This window comes from Mobula hypostoma, chromosome 11, assembly GCF_963921235.1.
Source record: "Mobula hypostoma chromosome 11, sMobHyp1.1, whole genome shotgun sequence".
Lineage (NCBI taxonomy): Eukaryota > Metazoa > Chordata > Chondrichthyes > Myliobatiformes > Myliobatidae > Mobula > Mobula hypostoma.
In genome coordinates, this window is record NC_086107.1 from 36976856 (window position 1) to 36997106 (window position 20251).

The 20251-nt window shown below is 37.4% G+C and overlaps 1 protein-coding gene across 2 annotated transcripts in view; it reads right to left on the reverse strand.

The window, feature by feature from the left end:
* chka (choline kinase alpha) overlaps positions 1-20251 on the reverse strand; it is a 58377-nt gene that overhangs the window by 36348 nt on the left and 1778 nt on the right. Inside the window, exons 2-3 of one of the 2 annotated variants that reach the window (XM_063061827.1) lie at positions 13398-13506; positions 296-352 (exon numbers count right to left, since the gene is read on the reverse strand). In XM_063061827.1, coding sequence (XP_062917897.1) covers positions 296-352; positions 13398-13506 — 166 coding nt within the window. The remainder of the gene's footprint in view (positions 1-295; positions 353-13397; positions 13507-20251) is intronic. The other variant, XM_063061828.1, reaches the window with a different exon arrangement.

Below are 20251 nucleotides of genomic sequence, written 5' to 3' on the forward strand. Positions count from 1 at the left end.
TTGTCCTGAAATTCAAATGTGTGTTTCAGCATTTGGCTAGCCAAAGTCAAGGCAGACAACTTTAGCAATGGCATGGATATATGTGGTGGGACACTCATCTCATGTTATTTAGTTCAGCCACAGGTCTTTGCCAAGATGAATGAGGAATGAAGTTGGTTTGGAAACAAATTGTGACAGGAACTAAAGGAAATAGTTTATTTTTTCCAGCATTTAGCTGGGAAGAAAATTCCACTTCATTTCCAAATGTAATATATTATTAATATCTTAAGCTAATACTAAATCAAGATAAACTCACCCGAATATTAAATCCATCCTGGTTATTCTGTTTGGTCTCCCCTTTATTACAGGTCATCTATCAACAAGACAGAAGGCAACATTTTTTTAACAAAAAAAAGTACAAGCTCCATTATGAACCGGTCCTCTCCTTACCCCATAAAAATCACAAATACCTTTATTAAAGCCAACTGAAGACCCAAAAATCCAAAACTAATGCCAACGTACAAACATTTGCCACCAGACACAAATGGAATTTAGGAATTTTGCAATAAGTAGTGCCATATAGGTCTAAGCCAGGTCCGTTGCAGGAAAATAAGAAAACTGTCAGTATTCGCAATGTTTTTCTGTCAGTACTTGCATAGTTTCCGTAGAATGTTAAAGCAGCAGCACTTCCTATCAGAAAGTACACACTACAAACACCAAAGGGTGTGGAGGGTTGGGTGAAAGATCACATTTTAAAATGTGAAGAGTTTCAAAAATTAAACAAGACATTCTTATTAAATGCTTGTTACAGCAGAGAGAAAGCATACATCTACCTATGGACAGTAGAAACAGGTAAATGGAAGTTAAAACAGTCACATACAAAGCAAGTACATTGACTAAAAAGTGTATGGAGATACACAGACCAAAAAAAGGGAAACATTTTGCTAAACTATACAATTTACTTTTACATTACAGTTAACATTTAAAAAATAAAATTTTTGAAATATATGATAAGGATAAGCAAAAGGAGAGATTTGTATGAAGATGGATGTGGTTTACTTAATGTTTGTGGACAACACAAAACCTAGATGATTTGTGGGTAGTGAAGGTTGTCAAAGGACATAAATCAGTTGGAAATTTGGGCAGAGAAATGGCAAATGGACTTTTATGCAGGCAAGTATGAGGTGATGCATTTTGGGAGCTCAAAGGCAAGTACATAGTAAATAGCAGAAACCTTAAGAGCATTGAACTATGGAGGGATCTTGGGATTGAACTCCCTAGTTCTCTGAAGGTGGCAACGTAAGTGACAGGATGGTAAAGATGGCATATAATATGCTTATCTGCATTAGTCATGGCATTGAGTATAAAAACTGACAAGTGACGCTGCAAATGTATACAACTTTGATTTGGTTTGGCTATATTTGTAGTAGTGTGTGTAATTTCTGGTTGCCACACCACAGGAAGAATATGGAGGCTTAGCAGAGGGTACAAAAGATGATGTTGCCTGGATTGGAGTATTTGGTACAGGTTGGACAAACTTGGAATGTTTTCTCTGGAGCATTAGGGGCTGACTGACACAATTTAAGGTTTAGATAGGTAGATAATCATTTTCCCAGGGTGGAAATGTGAAATATTAGAAGGTATAGCCTTAAGGTGAGAAGAGGAAGTTTAAAGGAGATGAGCAAGGTAAGGTTTGTTTTTATGTAGAATACAGCAAGTGCCTGGAAAACACTGCCAGAGGAGGTGGTATAAGCAGATATAACAGCTATGTTTAAAATGAATTTTAGACACACATGAACAGGCAGAGAATGGGGGAATACAAAGCACATGCAAGCAAATAGGATTAGTTAGATTGGCAGCATGGTCCGCACAGCTAATGGTGGGCCAAACGCCCTGCGCTTGTGCAGTACTGTTTTATGTTCATCAAATCTATAAACGTCACCTGGAATATATCTCAATCCATAGGAACAGTATAAAAGCATGAATAATTAAGTATTTAAGATTTATTCAAAACCAGTTTAATTAGGTATTTGAAATTTATTCAAACCCATTAACTGGAAGGCCATGCAAAAAAAAAGCGCTTACTTTATGGTTTTGCATTATCAAGTGGAAAGGAAAAATCAGTCTGATGGAGACAACAGCAGCCAGGCTGTTGTGCTTTGGAAATTTCAGAAATGCCAGAAAATTGAATAAATTAACACAAATTGTAAAGACCAGTTAAGAATAGACCAGCTTGACTTCTCTACCAAAATAGGTTCTAATGGAGAGGTATCTTGTGCAAGATTTGTTAGGCTGGGGCATATCTGATGTTTTGGCAATCTTTCATTTTTCAAAATAAACAAATGTTTTGAAAAATAAAAATAAGATTTACTGTATATTTGCAATTATTCAGTAATTGGGAAGCACATAGCTTTTTAAACAAAATCAAATTATTTCCTTCAAAATACTTATAATTCCCTTTCTTTTCCTTGAATTATTTTCAAACTGAGTGCAAACTCAGTTTGTTCCCAGGGCTCCAGTGATGCCACATTTGAGTGCCGAGGAGGAGCTGCTCGAGAGCAGCCCAGGCTCTCCAACATAATCTTAGAGAAGGAAATAGTTCTTTCACTTAATAGTGGCTCGTGTTGGGGAGTCAGACTGAAGAATTACATGTGTTGGTTCTAAATCCAAACTCACTATGATGCACCCTTTAACTGGTCAATGCTTTGCACTACATAGCCCATTATTTTTGAAATTTTGGAGTGGAATGATAACTTTTGTGCTAAGCCACACTATATTGTTAATGAACATGTTACAAATTTTACGTAAACCAATTTCATAAAAACTCATGTAGAATTCCATAAATAAAGAAAACTCTTATAAATGAGTAAAATATTTTACCGTAAACTTATACATCCAATAGGTTTTTGTTTACAACTGTAGAAATGGCTGCGATGTCAGAGATCAGATACTGTACCGTGAACCGTGTCTGTCACCTGGAAACCAGAATGCTCAAGGCACGATCGCAAAGGCACGATCGCATGGGCAAGCCTGCAGCAGAGAACATATGCAAGTACAGCCAAGGTGGTATAGAACCCCCATAACATACTCAACTGCACACAACAGACATCCCTGGAAAGACTTACCAGAAAATGAAGTCTGAGATCTGGTTTCTTTCACAAAAATAATTGTAAAAGGATTATCATTTTACAAGATATGTTTAAAATTGTATTATTTACTAGCAATCTAATTTTGTTCAGCCAACTTTTACTTGTGTTTATTTAAATTCTTGAGGAATAGCCCATCACATTAGATATGGCTACCTCAGCCTGAAAGGAAGCCAGAGAGATTGCCCAAGGCAAATTAAATACAAGCTATATAATTTTTTTAAAAATACATTTGAGATTATCATTGAGATTATTGGGAAAACATACTGTTACAAAACAGTTTCCATTTTGTATAAAGGATTGCAACCTGTGTTATACTGTTCTGAACTTTGATATTGTCAGGGATTATCAAAGTTGATTTTTTTTTATAAAATACTTTGTGTTTAAATTGAAAATGAGGAAGCGTGCACACTCTAACACTATTCTGCATGATGGAACACAGTGGTCAATGGTATAACAAATGAAAGAACAGCAAAACGAATGATCCAACTCTTTCCACCACACATCAGCCTCTTAAGTCACTAAAGAATAGGAATTTACATGCTAAACTTTCCATAATTTTGGGGTAGAAATTACTCATCGCTAATGATATTTTACCCAAGGTACTCAACTTCCTTACTATTCAGTTCCACTAGCATCAAAGATGCTAAATAACAATCACTGCACATAGCTGGCTATCTTGCCTATTCCATGTGAAAATGCAAGACAAATTTCTACACTATTTATCCTCTGTGACAATCTAATGTTGGCTTTATTGGACAAACTCTTCCACAACCCCCATCATAATCACCGTATCTGGCGTTGGGATACACCACTATTGATCAAATCTTGGCAGTAATCAGCAACAATATAAAATTTCCCCTTTCTAAATAAAGTGCTGATGCTAATAAATAACCCCTCCTTGAAATCATCTAATACCTACACAGATTTGACACTGATTCTGCGATCTAATGCTATGTATTGATCACTATTCATTAGTGAAACTATAAAACAAAGCAAAGGCTATCCTCAGCGTTATTCTGCTGTACAAAATAATTACTGGGTTCATAGAGATTTACCAACTGAGAGCTGAGATCTCTGGAAGCAAAGGCAATTCAGGACCTCACTCACCCTTCAGAACTGTGGGCCAAGTCTCATCACACCACTTCCCCCGTCAGTAATTCTCTGTAAGTGCTCGATAAAAACACAAAACTTTTTCATCCTCAACAAAAACTTTAGTAGTCCAACTGCTATCCTATTCCAGATTATAGCAAGATATAAACAATCAGGACAACGTGCTCTAAAACCCAACATGTAAATGCAAGTTTCCCATCATTAAAGTTTCCTAATTGCAAATGTTACAAATACTTACATAGCTTCTCAATATCAGTTTTTAGGTTCCCTAGTTTAAAACTTGGCAACAATTAGTCCAAAGCCACAGGAACAAACAACTTGCATTGAATTCACGAGAACAGTGTATAACGGATGCTGGGAATACACTACCACTAACTTCAATAAATCAAGGATGCTAATTAATGAAGTTATCATAAACTTTTCTAATTCTCTTAGCAGTCCATGTCTACATTTTATTTCAAGGCAGACAAGAGTAAAGAGGTAGCATATGGAGAACAGATCTTCATGCAAAATGACAAATTATTTTAATATTCTTCATACACTACACTCAAAACAGTAACAGGGATACTTCCAACATAAGTTGTTGATCTGTAATTGCTTCAAGCCAGCAATAATAAATTAAGCATGCAGATAAACATTGAGAAGCTACATTATTATAAGTAACATTTTTGAGTGTAAAATAACCAAATAAAATGTACTTATTATTTAGCTACTGGATGCTTAACAATACCAAGCACATTGCACATTAAAACTGATGATCAACTTTCATTCTCAAAATCGTGCTCTTCAATTGCAACCTGTTCTATGGGGCATCAAAGTGCCCCAATACTTACCACCGTTTCATAAAAATACGTATATACGATTGCATTATTACAACCTCATGTTACAATGTTCTTTCAATTTACTTTTAAAATTATTACCGCAGGTAATGATTTTGCAATCATTATATGAGTATTTAGAATAAAGTACACAGCAAATCAGATTTAAGATCAAATTTAGTTATTTGAAAATGTGTATAATGCCAAAATTTTATAAATATATAAATTCTGTATAAAGTATAAAACATTCTATTTATAATTTACAGCCTATTTGATAAAAAATTTGATATCTCATTAAGCAATAAACATAGCATATTCCACTGTAAAATCCATGGATTCATGCAATGTCAGGTGTTGTAAGCCAAATTGTCCATGAAGGTTCCAGGTTAAAACCTGCTCTCTGCTGGTTCTGCCAATCTAACCTCAAGTGGCTTTATAACAATGGCCCAGATTAAATTTTAAGGGAAGTGGGTAGGATATGGTGGGAATGGATCAATTTGGATGATAGAAAAAGTGGAAAATTAACCTGCTTATTGAGAAACATTGTGAAAAATGTTGGCAATAGCAAGGATTAGAATTAGGCGCCATCAAACAAATGCACCCATCATCCAATTGGGTGTCATCCAGCTGCACCATTTATCATTTGAGCAATGAAATTCCAGCCGTGCATTAAATTTGCAACTTAGGAAGTGGGCAAGGAAACTAGAGAAAGTTGCGTATTCTACATGAACTTCTGAAAACCTAAGCTCAGCCAGACCACAAGTTCAAAAAAGAAAATGACCATTTGATAACTGATTGTTAATTATAAATCAAAATTGAATTTGATTACAAACTTAGTATTAAGTTTGAATCTCATTTTGTCTTCAATTTATTACTCAAGGATAAAAAGGTGAGTTTTAGATTTTGCACTTTATTTGCATTTAAAACAAATTCAGCACTTTTGAAGGACAATCAACGAAAGTGAAATATTTAGCCTGAACCTTCCAACTTTGAATTTAAAGTTATTATATAAAGTAACATTATCTTCTGAACATGTTCAACATTTCCTGTTTCCATGAAATTATTTTCCATGTAATTTCCCCCCCCCCCCCGTGTGGGGCACTTTTACATCAGAAGGCCAGTTTTTCTTATCATCTTTCTGTACCAATGTAATTAGCAGAAGGGCAGCCAAGCACTTCATTCCCATGCCTCATTCACACTATGTAGGAAATATGGTTGAACTGGATTACAAGGGAAGTGTTTTAGCATAGAAACTTAAATTGCATCTTCTATTGAATGGTCATCCTATCTACACGTTGCTAAGCCCAGCAACTAAGATATTCACTGAAAGGAAATATGAGAACACACCTCTTAGTAATCAAAATATCATACAGCAAACCTCTAGTAAATTGAAAAATGATAAATATCCTGTTATACAATTAGAACTGCAAGCATACATGCCACGTCATGTCAGCTTTGGCACAAAAAGTTCTGATACCATCCAGATTTTCTGTAGAGAAACAAAACAGAAAAACTTGTAGAATACTCACTACACGATTCCAGAGAAAATGCAATGATAAGTATTGACATGGAATAGAATATGGAGTTGTAATTACAAACTTTGGGTGCATTGACTAGCTATTTTATTCTCAATGTTACATTACAAAATGTAAATGGATATTATATAAAAAAAACAGTAAAGCTAAATGAAGGTTTTGAGATATTTAACTTTATAAAACTGATGTACAAAGTACTCAACAATTGTAATGTTTACACAATTAATTCTCTCCAATGAAACAACAACATTCAATAACCAAGTATTAATGTCATCAATTTTGAGTTTAATTTGTGCAAAATTTATAATTTAATTGTCAGTACTTTTTTTTTTAAAAACAAGGCACTTCCATAAATATCATGCAGTCTAGGATTTAAAAAAATCTCTGAAACCTCAGCAGGTCAAGCAGAATCTGTGGAAAAGGTTCAGGTTGAAGACGACTTTGTGAGTGATGTTTCCCGGGTTTCAGACCCAAAATGTTTTGACTCCTTTTTCCACAGATGCAGCCAGACCAGCATTTCCTGTTATTATTTTTATTAAGGCACTACTTCTATTCAACTAGCCATTCGGCTCGGCTACAGCACAAATATTCTGCTAGCTGGTCAGAGCATTGTCTCTGGGTCATTGTGTGTCAGAATGTGAAATAGCTTTATGTAGACTAATAGCTTTTTACAAATATTGCTGCACTACATATGGACTAATTGAACATGTACTTTGAATACAGGAGACCAAAATATAAAGAATTTTCTGTTTCTTCACCCATCATTCAAAGGACGTCAATAAACATTTGGACTGAGCATGTAATCATTTAAATTACTGATCATCCTGGACCACGAAACCATAATGAACTTGTTACAATAATTTGCATCAATCTGGAATAAAACTAACATTGTGCAATGTGTCAGGCATAATAGAGTTAAATTTCTTAATGACATGTATCCACAATAATTTCTTCTTTATTGTTAAACTAATTTTACCTGATTATTCCTTCTATCTCTTCTGTCATTTGAAGGGATGTCTCAAGTACATGGGTATTTTTGTTGGGAAGGTCCATTCCAAATGATGGTCAACTGTTCATAAGAACTAAACTGCAACTATCTTTTAAATTCATTTTAGTTTCTAACAAGAAAGAATCATTATGTTTTTAGCTTTTGACTGGTGTGAATGTGCTGACCAAATTGAAGTTTCCAATGAACGAGTTCAAAGGACACAGCTGGAAATGTTTTTGAAAGGGAACATAGTAATTTCTAAAAGATATAGAAATAATATGTTAACAGGCATACATTTATGGTACTTTGAACTGAAATGAAGAAAAATTTGAAACCAAATCATACTTTGAAGTGTATCAGAAATTATAAAAGTTCATTAGGAGTAAGTTTTATGTTGCTACAGCACAACAAACAGAGCTATAGATTTGTTTTTAATTCTCAGGTACTGATCAAGATTGCAGACAAGAAGAATAAAGTAGAATTATTCAGCTTGTAAATCCTTGGCATGTCCTCCAGGCTAAACGTCAATAACTTCCTCACCAGCCATTATTTTTAAACTGAATTGGTAAAATTAAAAAAGATACAAATATCTTGTAACTTGGATGTCTTGTTTCAATCTTTTTGATGTCAATTCATATCTTGCAAATTAAATAAAGCACCAATAGAATAAAGAAAATGTTTTATCAGATTAGTTTTTTCCCTACCATGGAAAATAGAGTATCAGCAAGATAGCTGATAGCTATATAAAAACTTCTAAAATAAATAGTTTTTTTCAACTTTGCAGAAATTATACATAAGCAGTGTTCTGCTAATACATAAGCAGAACACTAACCTAACGACACAGATATACTGTATATCAACAGTTCTGCATCATGATGGACTTCAATTTTTAAATAAAGATTGCAGGTTGATTAAGAAGCCTGTTTAAATGAAAACGCCAATGTTTGAAACTGCTATTTTCTTGGGGTATTTGGGCACATTGTTGGCACAACTATGAATCACTGTTGTCTAAACTGAACAGTGCACAAATGCAATCAAAGGCAAAATGTGATAAAGTCATAACCTTCAATTCAAACTAATACCAAGTTGAAGCTCAACTCGATAAAACCATCCTTTGTATCAAGTTGTTTTGAACTTCCACACGATCATACAAATAACCCCTGTTCCTTTCTGGGCACCCATCTCAGATGTAGCAATGACCTTCAAACTTGATACTGGTTTAAAATACATCAATAGCTTGCAGATTGGGCAGAAATGCAATAGATTAGAGACTACTACGGCACATCAAGACAGCAAATTGAGCATAGTAGTCATTGTAACACCTGAGGACACTGCTTTTTCTGATGAGGCAACAGAACAAAGGGGCATACCCTTAAATTAGAACTGGTTTGTTCTGGGATCAATTTGAGACACAGGCTCCCACACAAAGGTTAATGGAAATCTCTCCCACATGGGGCCGTTGCGAGGACGCCAGTTAAAAATCTCAGCATAATGCATTATGGTTGGGCAAGGGCAAAGGAATATGGAATTCTGGCATGTGGCCAGAGTTGATATACTGTCAGTCATTAAACGACTGCACCATCAGACAAGTTTGATCCACTGAATGATCTACCTCCAAATCTGTATTTGGTCAAATATTTTCTTTTGCACATTGCAGCATAAAACAAATCAAAATGTAAACCCAGCATCTCCTTTTAAAAGAATGCCAGATTTATGTGAAAATAATATTTTGGAAATGGTCATATTTAAAGTAATTTTACAGCGTCTATTACAATTCCACCCATGCACAGGTATAAGGAAAGATTCCATTTCTTCATAAACACATCTCACGTAAATAGATTTGCTTCTGTCATTGAAGATGTGTACTATTACAGCCTCAAGGGCCAAGCAGTACTGTAGGTTTTGCTACAGATTAGCATACATGAAGTGTGGGCATCACTGAATCGTGGCTGACAGATTATAGCTGGGAACTTGACATCTAAGGATATACATTGTATTCAAAGGACAGGCAGGTAGACAGAGGAGGTGGGATGCCTACATTGATTTAAAATAATGAAATCATTAGAAAAAGGTAACATCGGATCAGAAAGTACAGAATCGTTGTAGATAAAGCTAAGAAACTGCAAAGGTAAAAAGACCCCGATGGGAGTTATATACAGACCTCTGAACAGTAGCAAAGATGTGGTTCACAATTACAACAGAAAATAGAAAATGCATGTCAAAAGGTCAATGTTACAATAGTCATGGGGGATTTCAATATGCAGGTAGATTGGGAAAATCAGATTGGTGCTGGATCCCCAGAAGAGCAATCTGTAAAGTGCCTATGAGATGGCTTTTTAGAGCAGCTCATGGTTGCACCCACTAGGGGAATCACCTATTCCGGCTTGGGTGCTGTGCAATTAACCAAAGTTGATGACAGAGCTTAAGGTAGAGGAACGCTTAGGAGAAAATGATCATAATATAGTAAGACTTCACCCTGCAATTTGAGATGGAGAAGCCAAAGTCAGATGTATCAGTATTACAGTGGAGTAAAGAGAATTACAGAGACAGATGAGAGGAGCTGGCCAAAACTGATTGGAAGGGTTGACAGCAGAGGAGCAATAGATGGAGTTTCTGGGAGCAATTCCGAAATAATAGGGATATGTACATCCCAAAGAAGATGATTCTTAAGGTAGGATGATGCCACTGTGGTTGACAGAGTCAAGCCAACATAAAAGTCAAAGAGAGAGCATATAATAGAGCAAAAAATAGTGGGAAATCAGAGGATTGGAAAGCTTTGAAAAACCAGAAGGCAACCAACAAAGTCAAAGGAGGAAAGAATGGAATACGGAGGTAAGCTCGCCAATAATATTAAAGAGAATACCAAAAGTTTATTCAGATATACAAAGTGTAAAAGAGAAGCGAGAATAGGTTTCAGACCACTGGAAAATGATGCTGGAGAGGTAGTAATGGAGGACAAGGAAATTGCAAAGAACTGAATAAGCATTTTGCATCAGTCTTCACTGTGGAAGACACCAGCAGTATACCAGAAGTTCAAAAGTGTCAGGGGCAGAAATGAGTGAAGTTGCCAGTTCTAGGGAGAAGGTGTTTGGGAAACTGAAAACTCTGAAAGGCAGATAAGTCACCTGAACCAGATGGTCTACACCCTAGTGTTCTGTAGGAGGTGGCCAAAGGGATTGTGGAGGCATTAATAATCATCCTTAAAGAATCAATATATTCCGGCATTGTTCTGGGGGATTAGAAAATTGTGAATGTCATTCCAGTCTTCAAGTGAGAGGGGCAGAAGAAAAGAAATTATAGGCCAGTTAGTCTGACCTTTGTGGTTGGGAAGATGTTGAAGTCAATTGTTAAGTATATGGCATTGGGGTACTTGCAGGCACATGATAAAACAGACTGAAGTCAGCATGGATTCCTCAAGGGAAAATCTTGCCTGACAAATCTGTCAGAATTCTTTAAAGAAATAACAAGTAGGATAGAGAAAAGAGAATCGATGGATATTGTGTACTTGGATTTTCAGAAGGCCTTTGACTAAGTACCACACATGACACTGCTTAACAAGAGCCCATGGTATTACAGGAAAGACACTAGCATAAATAGAGCATTGGTTGATTGGCAAGAGGCAAAGAATAGCTGCCAGTGACTAGTGGTGTTCTACAGTGGTCTGTGTAGGGACCACTTCTTTTTACATTATATGTCAATGATTCGGATGATGGAATTGATGGCTATGTGGCCAAGTTTGCAAACAATATTAAAATAGATGGAGGGAGAGGTAGTACTGAGGAAACAGGCTACAAAAGGACTTAGATAGATTAGGAGAATGAGCAAAGAAGTAGCAGCCATGAAGTGTATGGCCATGCATTTTGGTAGAAGAAATAAAAGGGTAAATTTTCTAAGTGGAGAAAAAAAAACTCAAAAATCTGAGGTGCAAAGTGACTTGGAAGCCCTTACGCAGGATTCCCTAAAGGGTAATTTGCAGGTTGAGTTAGTAGTGAGGAAGACAAATGCAATGTTTGCATTCATTTCGAGAGGAATGGAACATAAAAGCAAAGGTGTAATGTTGAGGCTTGATAAGGCGCTGGTGAGGCTTCACTTGGAGTATTGAGAGTAGTTTTGGGCCCCTTATCTAAAGAGGGATATGCTAACATTGGAGAGGTTCAAAGGAGGTTCACAAAAATGACTCCAGGATTGAAAAGTTTATCATACAGTGAGCATTTGAAGGCTTTGGGCCTGTATTCACAGGAATTCAAAAGAATTGGGGGGGGGGGGGGTAAAATCACATTGAACGCTGGAAGACCTGGACAGAGTGGATGTGGAGAGGATGTTTCCTACAGTGGGGGAGTCTAGGACCAGAGGACACAGCCTCAGAACAGAGGAGCATCCATTTAGAACAGAGACAAGGAGGAATTTCTTTAGCTGGAGAGTGGTGAATCTATGCAATTTATTGCCACAGACAATTGTGGCGGCCAAGTCTTTATGTATATTTAAAGCAGAGCTTGATATTTTCTTGACTGGTCAGGGCACGAAGGGATATGGCGAGAAGGCCAGAGATTGGGGCAGAAGGGGAAATGGCAGAGCAGACTCGATGGACCAAACAGCCTAATTCTGCTCCTATGTCTTATGACCTTATGATCAAATAATGCAACTGCTCTACTACTATCACTTCAACTGACAATATATAGGTACCACTGGCAATTCTATGTATTGTTTGGATTACAAGGCTTGAATGCATGGCAGATATGAATCATTTCAACATACTGTACATCTAAAATTGCACCTGTTGGCATTAGCTTCCAACTGCAAAGCAAACACTGGAAGTCAACAGCAACTGCACTTCTTGTAATGATTAACCACTGCAGTAATACACACAGGCCATCATAAGATGAACGAATCATCTTTACCGATTACACTTTTATAAGTATCCTGTGACAGTGCACAGCCATCAAAACATTTACATATTATGAAATTCTACAAATGTGACTGGGAAATTGTAAAATCCTACCTTTTGACTATTTGTAATAGGTGTATCTTCTAAACTCAAACATTTACATATGGGTCTTTGTTCTAAGGAACAAATTGTTCTGTCATATCAACCTGAAGTTTGAAAAGCCAATCAGTAACATGCCTAACAGTTTCCAGTGATCAAAATGAAACACAATTAAATGATTTTACTTTGTATGCATTTCCATAATTAATGTTTCAGCAGCCTGTTGGATCATTTCACTTGTACATTTTCTGAAAATAAGCAAAGTTCTTATTAGCTACAATATCTTTCAATTCCTCTCAAGTAATAAACGTTTCATTAAAACCTTCACATCAGTTAAGGTTACCTTGTACTCTATTTTCGCCTTCTGTAATTGTTGGATAATAAAATATCGAATATCACACAAAATTATTAAACTACATTGTCTTACTATGTATTTCATGGCCAACTGGATTAAACAAATCTGTAAATTATGATATGAATTTTTCTCATGAGACTGCCAGCAGCCATGGTTCATTTCTACTGGTATTGAAAACTAGTAGAAATATTAGTTCTATTATTACTAGCTAGTACACTTGTTTTCAACTAGCTTTATAAGAAATGTTTTTTGCTTTTGTTCTTCTGCACATCAAAGGATTAGTTTGCACAATTTTAACATGGTAAAACTTGTATTGATCATATAGGATGGTTTGAACTCTATGAAAAGTTTAAGTTATCAAAATGAAAAATTATTCAATCATTTAGCTGACTAAAATTGAACATTAGCTTCTGGTTGAATCACAAGATCTTAGCTCTCAAATAGAATTGAATATCCCACCATGAGAAACCCAATCTCACCTGAAGAATTGCTCCATATAATCGAAGGAGAACACAGCGAGGTTCGTCATTTACACAGCTTTTAGTATCGGGTAACGAGCACAGAAAAAGCAGATTACTAAGGCCACCCCTGAAAAACAATCAGCAATAGGAATAATGCTAAATATGATTCATACATTAGTTCATATTGAAGTAGTTATATATTTTCATCAAATTGGTTCCAAAAAAATCTTGGAAAAAAACATTAATTACTGCAAACCAAGAATGGAGCATTTACTCTAGGAAACGGTCCAACTGTCTTCTGATAGAATTTCAGGATAGCCCTAGCAAAGGTTGATATATCTTATGTGTACATATTCTGTACAAGCTTCTTCCAGACAAAAGCAGCTCCTACTCATAAAAGCCATGTCCCCAGTCTGAATTAATTACCTTTGTGAATTTCACAGTAAACGTGTACAGGTGTTCCCCGCTTTTCAAACGTTTGTTTTACGAAACCTCACTGTTACAAAAGACCTATATTAGTTCCCTGTTTTTGCTAACAGAAGGTGTTTTCACTGTTACGAAAAAAATCAGCGCGCGATACAAGGCAGTGCGCGCCCTGAGCAGCCACTCTGCCCCGGATTTGGAAGTGCATTCTAGCCAGCATTGCTCAAACACGTACCTGTGAGCAAGATGAGTTCTAAGCCTAAAAGAGCTCGTTAGGGTGTTACACTTAGTATAAAACTAGACATAATTAAGCGTTTCAATCATGGTGAACGAAGTAAGGACAAAGTGAGTTTGGCTTGTGGAAGTTGACGAAGGTGATGTTGAAGAGGTTTTGGCATCCCATAACCAAGAACTGATAGATAAAGGGTAACAAGCGAAACCGAATGAGTAATGATAAAGTACGACTTTAATTTTGAAAGGGTACGTAGCTTTTGGGGATATTTGCAGGATGGTTTGAGTCCTTACAAAGAACTGTATGATAGAAAAATGCGCGAGGCTCAGCAGTCAAGCAAGCCTTCCACATCAGCCAGAGCAGGCGACGAACCTCGACCTTCGGCATCTAGGCGGGCAGTCATAGGAGAAGATGAGCTGCCTGCCCTAATGGAAATAGACGATGACAAGATGACACCCCAATGTCCCACCACCCCAACCACCAGGCCGCGGACAGATACCGATTCGCGGAGAATGCAGCAGTAGCACATCTTTAAGAAAAAAGCCAAAATAAACATGCTAATTAATTACACGTAAATGTCGGCCCAGATCAGAGGCGATGCAATCAGCAATCACCTCTGATCTGGGCCGACAATTATGTGCCAGGCGGCACCTAATTAATTAGCATGTTTATTTTGGCTTTTTTCTTAAAGATGTGCTGTGTGCCTCCCAGCTACCGCTGCACCCCTGTATGCTTCACGGATCAGTATCGGGTCGCTGCCCAGAGGGTGGGGACCACTGCACCACCCCAACCTCCGACAACTTGGCCTAACATACCATCATCAGTGTGCTCTGCGCTGTCTTCCAAATTCCCGTAAGTGATACTACACTGTACATACATTATTTCTACTTTATATAGGCTGTGTATTTTTACGTGTTATTTGGTATGATTTGGCAGCTTCAGAGCTTAAAGATTACTGGACAGAGTGTTTTTACCAACAGCGCTAGTGTGAGGTTTTCTGCCGAGAGCGCTTGCGCCATTTCTGCCAACGGCGCTTGCGTGAGATTTTCACTACGGACAACAGTGCAGCAATGATTGTGGAAAAGTATTTCTACTTTATATAGGCTGTGTTGTATTCATCATATCATTCCTGCTTTTACTATATGTTACTGTTATTTTCGGTTTTGTGTATTATTTGGCATGATTTGGTAGGTTATTTTTGGGTCTGCGAACGCTCACAAAATTTTCCCATATAAATAAATGGTAATTGCTTCTTCGCTTTACGACATTCCAGCTTACGAACCATTTCATAGGAACGCTCTACCTTCGGATGGGGGGGGGCGGGAACCTGTATTAGTAAGTCTTTTTAAGAGGCTTCTTTTAAATAAATCATACAAAATTGTTATATACTAGCTTCTAGTTTTTGAAAATTTATTTCATGGACTACATTTTATTTATTGGGCACTTAAAAATAATCATAGTCTTCAGAATTCTCAACATGGAATTACAAAAGAGAAATCACTTTTCAATCTTTTCCCCCAGATTGAAACTAGCAGATCAGATGATTGGGCTGTATTTGCACTAGTGCCCATAAGGTACCACACAAGTTATGAACACAATTAGAAAACAAGATGCAAAAGTAATATGACACAGCACGTATATTTTTTGTGCAACTGTATTGTACTGATATTGTGTCTTTGCATCTTGGCCCTGGAAGAATTGTTTCATTTGGCTGTATTCATGTATGATTGAATGACAATTCAACTTGGAACTGAACAATTAGTGTTGGTGTTTCACAGCTTCAGGACCTGGTTTGACCATGACCTCAGATGCTATATGTGTGGTTTATGCGCCTAGTCTCCCCATGACTACTTGAGCATTCTCCAAATCACATACCAAAATTGTGTTAACTGGCTACTGTTAATGGCAAAAAAAAAAGAGTTGAGAGATAATAATGATGTAGAAAAAGAATTAAATGAGGGTATGGCTTTTCCCTGTCAGAAGTCAGCATGGATTGATTCCTTATGTGTTATAATAAGCACGTTTACCTGAACTGGACATACATTTGCTAGAATTTAACCAAAAGAAAATCTCATTAGGCTAGCTCCAGGGTTCAAGTTTTCACTGATTAAGGTCACAATCTCAAAATGATGGGTTAACAATTAAAGATTGAGGTATGAAGAACTCTTTTCACCCAGAGATGGTCTGGAATTCTTTACCCGAGGAGTTTGGAGGCAGGCACTAACTATATTGAAGACAGATCAATACATTTTTGGATAAAAGAGAACAAAAACAATGTAAGATTAGTGCTTGAAAGTGTAGCCAGAATTTCAAAAAGAGAATCAGCTATGATTTTAATAAACAGTAGATGAAGCAAAAGGGGCCAAATAGTCTACTTTTGATTCTATGCACTTATCATAGACACACAAAAACTGGTCCTTCAGCACAGTGTATATTGACACCAATCATCAAGAATCATCTATGTAATCCCACATTTTCTGGTATCCTCATAAAGCCAATTGATTTCAAAAGCAGAACACCATTGATGTGTGGGAGGAAAGTGGAACCCACACACTGACAGAAAGAGCAAATTACGTTTTGTACATTAACAGGATAAAGGGACACAGATAGAATGTTCTACCTTCAGGTAATTGCTGACCTTTTTACCACCATAAGTGGCATGGAGATAAAAGCTCAGCAATTATCTCAAGATACAAGGGGGATAAATACTTATTTCTGCTTCCATTTCTTATGTTTCATGCCTGAATTAGAGAAGGAACTTCCACCATACTTGCATGCCTTTGCTGATACTTGGTGAACCTTGTGAGGATTGAATAGTATGCATGTTTAATGAGGTTAGGACCAAGCCCAGCTGCATCCTTCCCCAAAATGGGAAAGCCTGACAAACCTCTTTAATAAAGGCCAACTGGTTACAACCCAGAAAACCTCAGGGCTGATGTAACTCATCAGCCACAACACCCTTCAAAACTGAATGGAAGACTAAAAAAATTGCAATGACTTTACAAAATTGTCACTGTAGTCACCCAGTTATTTAAGAGTAAAGAGTAGTTTAAAAAGAAAATAAATTTCACAAGTGGCCAGCAATAAACTCTGGAAAATTTCTGAATTAATATTTGTCTTGAGTAGGATGAATATTATTTGCTTTTTTCCCCCTTTTTAGACACTCGCAGCTGAAAGATACCTTTCTCATCACTGTGCTGGGGGAGCAGCAGTGTATGCAATGCAATGAGCTGGTTCATCAGCTACATTAGTTTTTAATTTACATACAAGTTTCAACAAGAAAGCATTCAGTTGTTCCAGTTCATCTATGGATTAAATCTGAAGAATTTGCATGAGTCCCACCTCTAGCCAGGAAATTGCTGTAACCTCAAAAATTCTGTTGCATCACTTTCTTCTTGAAGCTCATTAAAGATTCATACCCCACCAGCTAAGCTGGTGACCAGTTTCACATCATTATCATCCCTTTGATAGTTGTGTTGGGCACGTGGCCAAGTGGTTAAGGCACTCGTCTAGTGATCTCAAGGTCGCTAGTTCGAGTCTCAGCTGTGGCAGTGTCTTTATGCCCTTGAGCAAGGCACTTAATCACACACTGCTCTAGTCTGTGCCAGGAGTGGTGCCCCACACAGACTTCCAATCTGCGCCTTGTAAGGCATGAAAATGTCCATGACTCTCATGGTCTGAGTCGACGTTTCTCTGATACTTAGAAATGTTCTGTATTACTGACTACTGTTACTTCTTAGTTTAAATTTGTCCAATTTTGTCTGTTGCATCTCCTCTTACTCTCTCCAATTCCGGGACCAACTATGCAAAGTAGCCCCTCAAATTACTTAAGCTTTTTTTAAATATAAAGCATAAAATACACCAAATCTCATGAGGAACAAAAACCTTGTTAAAATCACCATGTACCCTTAGGCATGTACCCTTTGCAATGAATCCTTGTGCCAGTGGGTTTTGCGACCTCCAGTAAAACATGAGCTCTTCAACTTATGCACATTCATGGTCAACAATTGTCCTGTGATTAGACTAGGCTTAAATAGGTGGGTAGCTGGATGGTGTGGCTCATTGGCTGGGAAAGCCCGTGCTACACAATCTCTAAATTTAATAGAGAAGAGAATGCAATTGTGGATACATACAGGAATTATTTAGGTGGAAACCAGTTTATATAAAATTGCTGCAAAGAGCAGCCCAGGAACAACCTGGAGTGTCGCTTCTGACATGAAGACCTGTGCCAGTGGTGTGCCATAGGAATTGTTGCTGGGTCTACTTGAACAATTGACATTCTAATGAGAAGATATGATTACAAGTAGTAACCTAGAAGTAAACTTAAAACAACAGAAGGCCAAAACATGATTCTTGACCTTCTTTGAAAGAATGCATTTCAAATTTTCTCAAATTAAATTTGAATGCAAACCTGTAGAGAAAAAGTTTGGTGAATGTCACAATATGATGATAATCTTTTTATGACATGCGAATATGGTCATTTGATTTCTACACTGGTGCTATTGCGGTTTTATAACAGACAATCAACTATTTTTAAACGTCTGTATTACTATAGACAAGGTCACAGAAGCAAGTGGATTTGGGAAAGAGAACAATGCCCTGAAACAGATTGCCATTACAAAAGAGATGATGCTGGTGGTGTTACAGGGTATAAAACTGGGTAAATCCATGAAGCCTGACAATTGTAGGGCACCAGGAAGACTCTAGGGCAGCTAACGTTGTGCCTTTATCCAAGAACAGCTCCAGGGACATAGTGAGCCTAACCCTAGTGGTAGGAAACAGCATTGGAAAAGGCATGGGAGATCAAAGATAGCTTAGCTTTGTGTATGGGAAATGTCTCATGAATTTGATTGAGGTTTTGTTTGAAGAGGTGACCAAGATTGAGGGCAAGGTGAATGCAGAATAAATAGACTTTAGCAAGAATTTTGGTGTAAAGTTGTTCTGAAAACTGGATCACAAGGGATCATGAGATAACCCATTGGTTACAAAATCAGCTTAGAGGAAGGAGACAGAGGGTGGCAGTGGAGGGTTATTTCTGACACTGAAGGCCTGTGGTGTGCAAAGGAATTGTTATTGGGTCTACATGTTTGTCACTTTTAATGATTCAGATGAAAATGCAGGTGATATTGTTTGTGGTGGGCAGTGAAGGTTGTTGTCCATGGCTACAACAATGTGGAGATCTAAGTGGTGAGTGGGCTAAGGAATGGAAGGTAGAATTTAACTCAGACAACTATGCAGTGATGTCTCAAACCAGGCAGGACGCATATAGAGAATGACAGGGTCCTGAGGAACACTGTAGAACAGCGACCTAAAGAAAATTACATCGTTCACCTTAAATGGCAACACAAGCAGACAACATGATGATGGCGTACAGCATTCGTAAGGCCAGTGATGTTGTGGGGATGGAACTGGACTCTCTGACGGTGGTGTCTGAAAAGAAGATGCTAAGTTGCATGCCATCTTGGTCAATGTCTCCCATCCACTACATAATGTATTGGGTGGGCACAGGAGTACGTTCAGCCAGAGACTCATTCCTCCGAGATGCAGCACAGAGCGTCATAGGAAGTCATTCCTGCCTGTGGCCATCAAACTTTACAACTCCTCCCTTGGAGGGTCAGACACCCTGAGCCAATAGGCTAGTCGTGGACTTATTTCATAATTTACATATTACTATTTAACTATTTATGGTTCTATTACTATTTATTATTTATGGTGCAACTGTAACGAAAACCAATTTCCCCCAGGATTAATAAAGTATGACTACGACTACTATGACTACATGTTTGCCTTCATTGGAGAGGGATGTGTGTCTAGGAGCTCAATACATTATGTCACAAAGGTGAGACTGTACCTGGAACACAGCGTGCAGTTCTGATCTCCATACTATAGGAAGAATGTAATCAAACTAGACGGTGCAGAAAAGACTACTATTTTGCCAGGAGTGGAGGGTTCTGTTACGAGGAGAAACCAGCTTGGCTGAGATTGTTTTCCACAGAGTGAAGAAAGGGAGTATAAAACTAGAGGGCATGGGTTAGAGGTTAAATGGAAAAAAGATTAAAGGGGATCTAAAAAGCAAGTTTTCCCACATGGAGTGAGCTGCTGGAACAAATAGTAGAGACAGATACAATTACAATATTTAAAAGATGTTTGCAAAAAGTACATAGATTGGAACTAGATGGAAATGGGCCAAATGCAGGCAAAGGGAACTAGCTTAGAA